The 13,923-nt window shown below is 40.6% G+C and overlaps 1 protein-coding gene across 1 annotated transcript in view; it reads left to right on the top strand.

Moving 5' to 3' along the window:
• Positions 1-13,923, top strand: part of LOC127572538 (ras GTPase-activating protein 1-like) — a 121,302-nt gene that overhangs the window by 71,795 nt on the left and 35,584 nt on the right. The window contains exons 12-13 of the mRNA XM_052019908.1: positions 7,939-8,095; positions 12,243-12,330. Of these exons, the coding sequence (XP_051875868.1) occupies positions 7,939-8,095; positions 12,243-12,330 (245 nt within the window). The remainder of the gene's footprint in view (positions 1-7,938; positions 8,096-12,242; positions 12,331-13,923) is intronic.

Genomic DNA, 13,923 nt, shown 5'->3' with positions numbered 1-13,923 from the left:
GGTGGGAGGCAGCATGAAGGGAATTACAGACCTATTAGTCTGACGTCGGTGATGGGAAAGCTATTAGAATTGATCCTCAAGGATGAGGTTATGGAATCCCTAGAGGTGCAGGGCAAGATAGGTCCAAGCCAACATGGTTTTGTGAAGGGAAGATCCTACCTGACCAACCTATTGGAGTTTTTTGAAGAAATCTCAGGTAGGGTGGATAAGGGAGAGGCGGTAGATGTTGTGTATTTAGACTTTCAAAAGGCCTTCGACAAGGTGCCGCACAAGAGACTAATAAATAAAATGAGAGGTCATGGAATTACAGGTAGGATAACAGAATGGGTGGAGCATTGGCTGGTTGGCAGAAAGCAAAGGGTGGGAATAAAAGGATCCTGTTCTGTTTGGCTACCGGTTACTAGTGGTGTTCCGCAGGGGTCAGTGTTGGGGCTGCTTTTTTACCTTGTACATTAACGATTTGGATGATGGAGTAAATGGTTTTGTGGCTAAGTTTGCAGATGACACCAAGATAGGTGGAGGAGTAGAGAGTATTGATGAGACAGGAAGGTTGCAGTGAAACCTAGATAGTTTAGGAGAATGGGCAAGGAAATGGCAGATGAAATTCAATGTTGAGAAATGTGCAGTTGTACACTTTGGAAACAGAAATAAACTGGCAGATTATTATCTAGAAGGGGAGAAAATTCAAAGTACAGAAGTACAAAGGGACTTGGGGTGCTCGTGCAGGATACCCTAAAGGTTAACCACCAGGTCAGATCAGTGGTAAAGAAAGCGAATGCTATGTTGGCATTCATTTCGAGAGGTATAGTGGATAAAAGGAAGGAAGTGTTGATGAGGCTCCACGGGGCACTAGTGAGGCCTCATTTGGAATACTGTGTACAGTTTTGGGCCCCATATCTTAGGAAGGATGTGCTGATGTTGGAGAGGGTTCAGAGGGGATTTACGAAGATGATTCCCGGAATGAAAGGGCTTACATATGATGAGCTCTTGTCAGGTCTTGGACTGTACTCACTGGAGTACAAGAGAATGAGAGGGGACCTCATAGAGACATTTAAAATGTTGAAAGGACTGGACAGAGTAGATGTGGCCAAGCTGTTTCCCTTGGTGGGTGAGTCCAGAACCAGAGGGCATAATCTTAGAATTAGAGGGTACAGGTTTAAAACAGATGAGGAGAAATTTCTTTGGCCAAAGGGTAGTGAATTTATGGAATTCCTTGCCACGTACAGCAGTGGAGACGTTTAAGGAGGAGATGATAGATACCTAATTAGTCACGGTATCAAGGGATATGGGGATAAGGCCCGAAATTGGGGTTAGAATAGTTTTTTTTGTTTTTGCTCATGGAGCAGACACCACCCACCCCCCCCATTTCCTTTTTTCTTTTTCCCCTTTTCTTTGGAGTGGATTCGATGGGTCGAATGGCCTACTTCTGCTCCCTTGTCTTGTGAATATTATTTAAGAAGCACTTAGGTGCATATACATGAAAGGTACAAAGGTCCCTTGATAACAAAGGTTCCCTAAACCTGTTAGCCTTGCCTTTTATCCTTGCAGGAACATACAGATTCTGTACTCTCAAAATTTCACTCTTGAAGGCCTCCCACTTGCCAAGCATCTCTTTGCCTGAAAACAACCTATCCCAATCCTCACCTGCCAGATCCCTTCTGATGCCATCAAAATTTGTCTTCCTCCAGTTTAGAATCTTAACCCTAGGGCCAGTCCTATCCTTTTCCATAATTATCTTGAAACTAGTGGAATTATGATCACTAGATCCAAAGTGTTCCCTGCTCTGTCTCATTCCCCAAGAGGAGATCCAGTTTTGTATTCTCTCTAGTTGGGACCTTTACATATTGATTAAGGAAACTTTCCTGAACACACATTGACAAACTCTATCCTATCTAATCCTTTTACAGTATGGGAGTCCCAGTCAATATCTGGAAAATTAAAATTACCTATTATCACAACTTTATATTTCCTGCAACTGTATCTCTACAAATGTGCTCCTCTATATCCTCTGACTATTGGGAGGTCTATAATATAGTCCCATTAAAGTGGTCATTTTTTTAGTATATTCCTCAGTTCTACCCAAATTGCCACAGTAGTCAAGCCCTCCAGTATGTCCTCCTGAGCATTGCTGTGACATTTTCCTGATGAGTAATGCCACCCCTCCCCCTTTAATACCTCCCCCTCCTATCATGTCTAAAACAACAGAACCCCAGAATATTGAGCTACCAGTCCTGTCCCTCCTGCAACCAAGTCTCACTAATGGCTACAACATCATGATTCCATGTACAGATCCATGCTCTAAGTTCATCTGCTTTACCTACAATGCTCCTTGCATTGAAATAGATGCAACTCAGAACATTAGTCCCACCACTCTCAACCTTTCGGTTTCCATCTTTGCTTGTAGTCTTGACATCTACTTTCCCCACAGCCTCTCCACTTGCTGCCCTGACACTCTTATTCCCACCCCCCCCCCCCCCCGCAACTCTAGTTTAACCCCCCCCTGCCCCAAGCAGAACTAGCAAACCTTCCCTCAAGGATATTGGTCTCTCTCCAATTCAGGTGCAAACCTTCCTGTTTGTACAAGTCCCTGGAGGAGAGCCCAATGATTTAAGTCTGAAGCCTTCCCTCCTGCACCATTTACTGAGCCACGTGTTAAACTGCACTATCTTCCTATTTCTTGCCTTACTAGTAAGTGGCATGGGTAGCAATCCTGAGATCACCACCCTGGAGGTCCTGTCTTTTAACTTAGCACCTAACTCCCTGAGTTCACTTTGCAGGACCTCATCACTTTTCCTACCTATGTCATTGGTACCTATGTCATTGGTACCTATGTGCACCATGACCTCTGGTTGCTCACCCTCCCCATTAAGAATGCTATGGATTCGATCCAAGACATCTTTGACCCTGATACCTGGGAGGCAGCGTACCACCCAAGAGTCTCATTCTCGTCCACAGAACCTGCTGTCTGCTCCTCTAACCAATGAATCCCCTATCACTACCTCTGCCTCTACTCTTTTCCCACCCTGCCCCCCCCCCCCCCCCCCCACCCCCCCCCCACCTTCCCTTCTGAGCCAAAGAGCCAGATTCAGAGCTGAGACCTGACCGCCATGGCTTTCCCCTGGTAGGTCTTTTTTTCCCCCCACCCCCGTAGTATCTAAAACGATATACATGTTATTAAGGGGAACAGCCACAGGGGTGCCCTGCACTGACTGTTTATTCCCTTTCCCTCCTGACATTCACCCAGCTACCTGCCTCCTGCAATTTAAGTGTGACTGCTTCCTTATAACTCCTGTCTATCAACCTCTGTCTCCTGAATGATCCAAAGGTCATCCAGCTCCAGTTCCCTAACACCGTCTGTAAGGAGCTACAGCTGGATGCACTTGCAGATGTAGTTATCAGGGACATTGGAGGTCTCCCTGACTTCCTACATCATGCAAGAGGAGCACCACTGCACTGGGTGTCATTCCCACTGCTTTACCTGTGCAATAATAAAGAGAACTTAACAGAACCTCACCTTAGCCTCCACCTCTTCACTCCTAAGCCTCTTGAGCCAAAGCGTCAGCTCTGCACTCTTACAATGGCCACTCTGCTTTACCCTACCTGCCTTTTATTAGCTGAGTTGCCACGCACTTAGCCAATCAGAAACAACTTCGAAAACAAAAGCTGCTGGCTCCTCCCCTCTGCTGCTCTGGCTACTAGAACTGCAAAATAAAGAAGTAAAAAAAACTACCGAAGGGTCTGTATCCTTGTATTGCTGTATAACTCTATTCCGTGAAGTCTTTCTGCAATCTCCATAAAACCCTTACATCACCTACCTATGTATCGTTAGTGAACTAAATCCTTCTCCCAAATCATTGACATAGACTGTGAACAGCTGGGCCTGAGCACTGAACCTAACAGCACCCCATTCATCACAACTTCTCAACCAAACAATGACCCATTTACTACTATTGTTTTCCTTCTATTAACCAATCCTTACCCCAGAGCCATATATTAACCTAGTCACACAGATTTGTTTGGATTTGTCAAACCTGTTCCTGTTTCCATAATTCCACATTGACTCCACCCAATTCTATTAATGTTTTCTTTAGTGTCATGCTACCACTTCCTTAATGGATTCCAGTGATGTCAGGCTAGCTGGTATAATGTTCAGTTTTCTTTTTTTCTTCCTCTATAATAGTGGAGTTATATATGCTACATTTCAATCTGTAGAAAGTGTTCAACAATCTGTAGAACTTTGTAAGATGATGACCAATGCATCAACTGTCTCCATACTCACTGTTTCAAACCTTTGGATGTAGATCATCAGGTCCTAAGGCTTATCACCTTTCAGTCCCTTCCATGTTTTCTGCCCCTTGCTGATTTTTAGCTTCACTCAAACTGATTCCACATCTGGATTTTCTGAGCTAAGATCTGCCTTCATTAACCCTCTTTTTTTTTTCCCCTTTTTTGTGGCACTTCTAGAGGTATCCTTTGCAATCACATCTCTATATCAGCTATAAGATTGCACCCATGTCATTTATGTCATTTCATTTGTCCATCATTTTATGAATTGTAGGTGCATTCTAATAAAGTGCCTTCAGTTTTTAGCTTTGTCCTACTTTCCCTGCCATGACCACACTCGTGTATGTTGATACGCTCTTGTCTCTTGCAGGTGAGCTCTGGTCGTCATCATCTATTTCGCTAACCCTGCATTATCATCTTGTCTGTTCTCTTGAACTTTCTAAATTTCCCTTCGTCAAAACCTTTTCACCCCTCCTGCCCTCACTATTTAGTTTGAAACCTTATCTACTGTCCTAGTTACTCAATTTGCAAGGACACCGGTCCAACCTGACTTAAATGAATCCCACCCCAACAGAATAGCTCCATCCTTTCCCAGTGCTGGTGCTCCATGAATTAAAACCAGTATCTCCCATATGGGTATTTGAGCCACATACTCAATCCCATTTTAAACCCTGTGCTAGTTTATGTATGGCTCCAATAATAATCCAGATTTATTGGATTAAACCTTTTATTGTTCTGCTTTTCAATATGGATTTAGCTGCTTATCTTCATTCAAGAGAACCTACTTAGTGTTATCTGTATTGTTGGTTTCTACATGTCCATGACAAATAGATCTTTCCCCTCCTAGTCCAAGTTCCTTTCCAGCCCTGAGGAGATGTCATTAATCTTAGCAGCTCTGTCTTTGGGGCTCATGGTTATGCCCAGCGAGAACGGTTATCTATTCCTACTATCTGAACTATACCTTTCCACTACTACATTTTTGTTCACTCTCCCAACAGTGCTGTGATCAATTTGCTCAATGTCCCTGCAGTCTCTGCTTTCGTCCACATTGGCTGCAAGAACCTGTTGGACAAGCAAGAATCAAGGCTTCTCCAGCACTACCTTCTGGATCACCATACTTGCCTCATTCCTCATTACACATCCTGTTGCTTTTGACTTGCCAGTTCTGTGGAAGAGACTGCCTCTTGGAATGAAGTGTCTAGGTATCTTTTCCTCTCCTTGAGGCACCCCAGTGTCCAAATTTCAGACTTGCTTATCAGCTGAGCCCAAGTTCCACAAGCTGTAGGCACTTAGTACAGTTGTGGTCTCTGTTAGATTACAGTGATTTTCATTAGCTTCCACAAAGTGTAACTGCAGCACGTCACCTGCCCTGTCAGGTCTGTAGTTATTTAATTAATTGATGCAAATAGTTAAATGCAAACTAACTTTCTCCTTCCCTACCAAAATCTTGCCAAAATCCACACACTGTAAATATTGCACTAAATGGGCCACTGCACACTCTGCAAAAATACTGAGTTGAATTATTTTTTCATTATTGTTTATTCCTTGTAACTATTTGTTCCTCTAGTCCAAAATATTTAATATTTTATTTCTTTTTAGTAGATCTTTTTAGTGAGGGAATTTGGGTAAAGTTTCCTTTCCTGTGAAAATGGATAGATTATGGTGCAGTGTGCGTTCATGCTGTCCTTGCGATCAACTAGTAGGTGGTATACAGTGGCATGCAAAAGTTTGGGCACCCCGGTCAAAATTTCTGTTACTGTGAATAGTTAAGTGAGTAGAAGATGAACTGATCTCCAAAAGTCATAAAGATGAAACATTATTTGCAACATTTTAAGCAAGATTAGTGTATTATTTTTGTTTTGTACAATTTTAGAGTGAAAAAAGGAAAGGAGTGCCATGCAAAAGTTTGGGCACCCCAAGAGATTTGAGCTCTCAGATAACTTTTACCAAGGTCTCAGACCTTCATTTGCTTGTTAGGGCTATGGCTTGTTCACAGTCATCGTTAGGAAAGGCCAGGTGATGTGAATTTCAAAGCTTTATAAATACCCTGACTCCTCAAACCTTGTCCCAACAATCAGCAGCCATGGGCTCCTCTAAGCAGCTGCCTAGCACTCTGAAAATTAAAATAAATGATGCCCACAAAGCAGGAGAAGGCTATAAGAAGATAGCAAAGTGTGTTCAGGTAGCCATTTTCTCAGTTCGTATGTAATTAAGAAATGGCAGTTAACAGGAATGGTGGAGGTCAAGTTGAGGTCTGGAAGATCAAGAAAACTTTCCGAGAGAACTGCTCATAGGATTGCTAGAAAGTCAAATCAAACCCCCTGGTTTGACTGCAAAAGACCTTCGGGAATATTTAGCAGACTCTGGAGTGGTGGTGCACTGTTCTACTGTGCAGCGACACCTGCACAAATATGACCTTCATGGAAGAGTCATCAGAAGAAAATCTTTCCTGCATCCTCACCACAAAATTCAGCATCAGAAGTTTTCAAAGAAACATCTAAACAAGCCTGATGCATTTTGGAAACAAGTCCTGTGGACTGATGAAGTTAAAATAGAACTTTTTGGCTGCAATGAGCAAAGGTGTGTTTGGAGAAAAAAGGGTGCAGAGTTTAAGGGTGCAGAAAAAAGAACACCTTTCCAACTGTTAAGCACGGGTGGATTGATCATGCCTTTGGGCTTGTGTTGCAACCAGTGGCACGGGGAACATTTCACTGGTAGAGGGAAGAATGAATTCGATTAAATACCAGCAAATTCTGGAAGCAAACATCACGCCGTCTATATATATATAAAAAAAAGCTGAAGATGAAAAGAGGATGGCTTCTACAACAAGATAACGATCCTAAACACCTTAAAATCCACAATGGACTACCTCAAGAGGCACAAGCTGAAGGTTTTGCCATGGCCCTTGCAGTCCCCTGACCTAAACATTATGGAAAATCTGTGAATAGAGTTAAAAGAGCAGTGCATGCAAGATGGCCCAAGAATCTCACAGAACCAGAAGCCTTTTGCAAGGAAGAATGGGCGAAAATCCCCCAAACAAGATTTAAAGACTCTTAGCTGGCTACAGAAAGCATTTACAAGCTGTGATACTTGCCAAAGGGGGTGTTACTAAGTACTGACCATGCAGTGCCCAAACTTTTGCTTTGGGCCCTCTTCCTTTTTTGTTATTTTGAAACTGTAAATGATGGAACTAAAAAAAAGTAATCTTGCTTAAAATATTAAAGAAATGTGTCATCTTTAACTTTATGCCTTTTGGAAATCAGGTCATCTTTTACTCAGCCATTCACAGTAACAGAAATTTTGACCAGGGGTGTCCAAACTTTTGCATACCACTGTATGTGCTCCACAGATTACATGTTTGGAGCATTAGCTGCTTGGTACATCCCTGCTCAATCCAACTTGTATTTGAGAACTTTGTCTATTTCAGCTGTATGATGCTGAATTTTAATACCTAAATGTAATATTTCTACTTTGCTTTATTTTTCTGTCCTTTCAATTATTCTTTTAAATCAGACTACATATGAACTTGTACCACCAGGTTAATGAGATCCAGCTACGTTGTAACACTCAGAATTGATGTTGATGTGTGTTTTGAAGTGTCCCTTTTACATTTTTCTGAAAATTTATGCAAAAATGTTATGTTATTTATTCCAGGCAAAAGTAAACGATGGAAAAACTTGTACTTCATCTTGGAGGGGAATGACTCCCAGCTAATCTATTTTGAAAGTGAAAAGAGAGCCACAAAGCCAAAAGGATTAATTGACCTCAGTGTTTGTACTGTGTATGGAGTTCATGACAGTCTGTTTGGCAGGTGAAAATATTTATGAACTTGATCTCTTTAAAAAGCTTCTATGCTAGATGTTTTTAACATTATTCTTTGCTCTTCCATACCCATGATTAGCATTCTGTGGTATTTGCATTGGAAAGTGTTCCTTTATATGACTTTTGACATACTTCTAAACAGTTCTCCTGCATCAGATTCTGATCTAAGAATATTAATGGACACTTGGCAACCTATCCACTTGATTAATCTAATATATTTCTTCCCAACATCTTGCCTGTTTTGGTTTAAAAAGAAATACATGCTAATAACAAACCGCAAACAGTGAGTGGCTTGATTATTTGGCCACAGTGCAATACTTCATCTCTTCAGTAAGTAAAGGTTTTAAATTGGATATTAAAATATATAATTAAATGTATTCATTTGGAACCTGCAGATTTCTTTTCACTCTGGTTTTCATTTCCACAGAAACCTTTTGATTAATCCAGCTCAGGATTCACTTGCTCAATTTCTGAAATTCCTCAGGGATGCCTGCCCTTATCTTAAATCCTCTTTTAGTCCAAGTAGCTACCAGTATTATCCTCTTAACCATAAATTGTATGTAATTAATCATTAAGTAAGTTTATTGAAACATTTAAAATTTGAGTAGGGCTTGACAGGTTAGATGTTGTAAATACACTTCCCTACTGAAGGAGTGTAAGCTGGGCTGCATCGTTTCAGGGTGAGGAGTTGATCACTTAAATCTGATTTAAGTATTTTCAAATCCTGAGGGTTGTGGATCTTCAGAATTCTATTCCCCAAAAACTGAACACTGCATCATGAAGTATACTTGGGGCTAAGGCAGAGATTTTTTGATTTTAGGAAAATAGAGCATTATGGGGATCAGACAGGGTGGAGAAATTGAGGTCAAAGATAAGATGACGATGACTTTACTGAATGCTGGAGCAAGGTGAGGGAAAACTACTGTTACTTGTGGAATCTGAGATTAGCAGAGGAGAGAATTTTATTTACTTCAGGAACTAGCATTAAGTACAGTCACAAACAGTGAGATTAAAGTTTCTCTTTGTGGGCTCTAGGAAATCTTTGTAAGTTAGGTTTTGGCAGTCTTCAATTTTGTTTTCAATAGTGGGCTTGCAATATAAAATCACTAACAATTCAATGCAACTAGATATTGGCAAATTTCAATTCGACATCAAATATTGGAAGCAAAAATGTTCGTAGTAGTAACTGTATTTCAAAAGCCACTTAAGAAATGTTTATCTAGAAAATCAATTGCACAATCTATGTTCTAAGCATTATGGATTTTTTTTTTTTTTTACCCCTCAGTGAAACACAACAACTGATATCTTGTGATTGTTTTGTGTCACTGGCCACTTCTTGATGCAAGTCATCTTCATAGAGTCATAGCATTATCCTGGGAAAGTTCATTGTTAAGCACTCCTGGGACAACAAAGTCCTTCCAGTGCTATTCTGGACTGGCAACCCTGTCATATGAAGTTCCTTGCCTTTTGATTGTTGTTTCCCAACCAATCCTTCCCTTGTCCTGGAAGTCTCTGACCCCTAAAACATTTCCTGCCATTTATCTTATTTAACATCCTGATTCTCAGCTAAATGGCTTTTTCCTTCTTTTCCCATTCAGTCCTAGGTCACAGCACAACACTCAGACCCACACCAAAAGCACGGAATAAATCTCCAATGCATCTTCTCAACTAGCTCAAATCTAGTCAAGCTTTCAGCTATAATGACTATTTTTTCCCCCTACCCCACCCCCAAAAAACCCCATCCCTGTGTTTACTGGGCAGCATATTTTCATTACCAAAATCTGCAGTGCATATTTCATTGCAATGGAAGGTGGAAATAGGGGGGTGTTCTCCTGTAACTGTCATTGATTCCCTTGTTGCAGTGCCTATCTGGTATACCTTTTGGGTGCAGTAGAGTTTTTGATCTAACAAATCATTGCTAGTCATAAGATGCAAAAATGGCTGATAGCTTGGATTGTTTTAGAATAAAATAATTTTGGTTTTGAAAAGTTTCAAATACATAATATTGGGAAACAATCTTCTTGTTGTAATGAATTGGGTTCTTGAGATGTTTACATCTATATTTTAAAATGCAGACTCTTAATTTTTTTTCTGTTTTGGATTTGCAATTTTGGAGAGAGTGGAAAGGCAAGGATTGGTTAAGTATAGTCAGCATGGCTTTGTGTGTGGGAAATCATGTCACAAATTTGAGTTTTTTGAAGAGTTGGGATGTCATGTTACAGTTGTATAGAACATTGGTTAGGCTGCATCTGTAGTGTTATGTGCGGTTCTGGTTACCATACCATAGGAAACGTGATCAAGCTAGAGAGGGTACAGAAAAAATTCGCAAAGGTGTTGCCTGGATTGGAGTGCTTATTGAGATCAGATAGGCTGGGTCTATTTTCCCTGTAGTAAAGGAGGCTGAGAGGTGGCTTGATAGAGGGATATAAAATCAGGAGAGGCAGAGATGGGGCAGATAGGCAGACCCTGTTTCCCATGATCGAGGTGTCGAAAACTAGAGGACATAAATCTCCTCTCTCTCAATTTAAATCTGAGGGGTAAATTTTTTATGCAAAGAATATAGGTATCTGGAATGAGCTGCCAGAGGAGGCAGGAACAGTAGCAACATTTATGGGGCATCTGGACAGGAACTTGAATGAGCAAAGCGCAGAGAATAGTGGAATTAATGCAGGAAGGTGAAATGAGTATTAGAGGAACATGGTGTAGTGGGCCAAAGGGCTTGTTTCTTTTATGTTGTGCAACTTTATGACTTTTTTTTTAAATTGCTTTGAAGTTGGCACAAGTGAAAAGGAAAACAATGAGCTGGGTATCAGGATGCTGTGATGCATAGAACATATCAAACATAAATAGTCTAGTTAGCCTAACCAGTACATTTAACCTTAAGACTTCCACCATTTAAATTTTGAAAATACCTTCAGAAAGTGATTGAATCTCCTTCTATCACTCTTTAATGCAGTAAATTCTAGATCAAAGTAAGTCATTATGAACATTTTTTCATTTCAGAATAGTGTTCACAGCCCATTATGCCAATGCTTGGTGATAAAGGAGCCATTCTAACTAATCCTACAACTCTGGATGTAGCCTTATAGGTTACAATGCGCCAGGGGCATTCTAACCAAGCTTTTCTGTTTTCTTTGGACTAAAAGGAGCAGAGGAGAGATTAAATAAAGGTGTACAAGATTTAAAAATTTGGGGACCTAAGGAGAGTAGAGCTCTCTACAAAACTCACTGAACTATTATTTGTGTACAGTAAAACCCTGATTAATCGCTATCCAATTTTCGGAAATCCCAGTGGTTTGGCACCTCACTCACTGGGTGTCAATTCCCTCTGGCACACTGGGGCCCCACTTCCCACACTCCCTTGAAACTTCCTAAGTTTGCTGGAAAATATGTTAGGCCACAGTACTGTGTAAATTTTTTTAAGTGTATTAGAGTATTAATTGTGGTAACATCCAGTAGTCCAGAAGATCTGCCAGTCTGGCACCACCAAGTTCCCAGGATGCCAGATTAATGGGATGTTGCTGTACTTGCCAGTGAGTAGCAATTGATAGCCTGTTTGCGGCTTGAATCACTAATTCAGGTAGTGCATTACTCTCAAAATCAATAAAGCCCCTCGTATTGGTCCTGTTCCTTTTGAAAATACAGTTGTGTTTAGTCCAATATCCTAAGTTTTGTATTAATTTATGAACTTTATGAAAGAATATATATCATCTAGGCAGAAATTAATACATTAAGATGTCTATTGATGGTACATATTTTAATATGTTTAAATAGACACATTCTAATCCATCTTCTTGCCTCTTTCAAATACGAATATATTAATGCCATTCTCTATTTCTGGGGAAGGTACTTTCTTGCTCTGTTGTTCATGTTCTCATAATTTTCACAGCAAAGAAACTTGGGATGGTAATCAGTAAAATAAGTTGATGAACTTATTTGAGTAGAGCATACTGTCATAGCATTGTTTTTTGTTAATATAGCAACTGGGAAAATATACACCTTTTTGGGAAGTTGTTAAATGTGTTGGTTATGATTTGTTGCAGTTTTCCTGAAAATTTGGAGAGTTTGCCTTCCAGTAGTGATAGACTGTGCTCCACATTCATGGATTAATTTCTTGTGATTTTCTTTTTTTGTAGGCCAAACTGTTTTCAAATAGTAGTGCAGCACTTTAGTGAAGACCAATACATCTTCTATTTTGCAACCGAAACTCCAGAACAAGCACAGGTAAAATTTATGGATGTTAAATTATTTTAGCTTTGGGACCATATATTAAACCATAAGACATAGGAGCAGAACTAGGCCATTTGGCCCATCAAGTCTGCTCCACCATTTGATCATGATTGCTTTTATTTTTCCTTCTCAACCGCATTTTCCTGCCTTCTCCCGGTAACCTTTGGTGCCCTTACTAATAAAGAACCTATCAACCTCTGCTTTAAATATACCTAGTGACTTGGCCTCCACAGCTGCCTGTGGCAATGAATTCCACAGATTCACCACCCTCCTGGCTAAAGAAATTCATCCTCGTCTCTGTTCTAAAGGGACGTCCTTCTATTCTGAGGCTGTGCCCTCTGGTCCTAGACTCTCCCACTACTGGAAACATCCTTTCCACACCCCCTCTATCCAGGCCTTTCAATATTCGGTAGGTTTCAATGAGATTCCCCCCTCATCCTTTCTTCTAAACTCCAGCAAGTGCAGGCCCAGAGCCATTAAATGCTCCTCCAACGTTAACCCTTTCCATTCATGGGATCATTCTTGTAAACCTCTGGACCCTCTCCAATACATCCTTAGATATAGGGTCCAAAACTGCTCTCAATATTCCAAATGTGGTCTGACCAACACCTTATAAAGCCTCAGCATTTCGTCTTTGCTTTCATATTCTAGTCCTCTTGAAATGAATGCTAATATTGCATTTGCCTTCCTTACTACCGACTCAACCTGCAAGCTAACCTTTAGGGAATCCTGTGCTAGGACTCTCAAGTCCCTTTGCACCTCCAATTTCTGAATTCACTCCCCATTTAGAAATTAGTCTATGCCTTTATTCCTTCTACCAAAGTTCATGACCGTACACTTCTTTGCCCATTCTCCCAACCTGTCCAAGTCCTTCTGCAGACTCCTTGCTTCTTCAACACTACCTGCCCCTCCACCTATCTTTGTATCATCCACAAACTTGGCAACAAAACCATCAATTCCATCATCCAGATCATTAACGTATAATGTGAAAAGTAGCAGACCCAATACCGACTCCTGCGGAGCACCACTAGTCACCGGCAGCCAACCAGAAAAGGCCCTCTTCATTCCCACTCTGCCTTCTGCCAGTGAGCCAATCTTCTATCCATGCTGGTACCTTTTCTGTGATACCATGGGCTCCTAATCAAATGTATAGTATTCTGTCAACATATAATTGATTGAACCTTTCACACAAAAACCATGAGCTATCAATCTTGCAAAGCTCTTAGGTGGTGTATGTTTCTGTTTTTATTCGTATTAGCAAAAATTTACAGTTGTGTGTATGCCATAAGCTTTGGAATTTTCTTATTCTCTACTCTCAACTTCCATTAAAATACTGCTCATAAACCCGCTTGACCTAGCTTTCGTCACCTGCCATGTTACATGGCTTAGTATCTATTTTTGTTTGGTAATCTTCCTATGAAGTTCTGATACATTTGCTACATAAATGCAAATTGTTGTGATATATCACAATTTCTGCATGCAATCTGTATTGCCAAAGATGTTTGGAAGCATCCACCAAATTAATTTTCTGCTTCATGACAGTGAAATAAAAATCTGTCTGTGTGTGTAAACAAAAATAAACTGAGC

This window comes from Pristis pectinata, chromosome 7, assembly GCF_009764475.1.
Source record: "Pristis pectinata isolate sPriPec2 chromosome 7, sPriPec2.1.pri, whole genome shotgun sequence".
Lineage (NCBI taxonomy): Eukaryota > Metazoa > Chordata > Chondrichthyes > Rhinopristiformes > Pristidae > Pristis > Pristis pectinata.
Note: the sequence above shows the minus strand (reverse complement) of the source record. Positions and strands in the feature narration are given on the sequence as shown.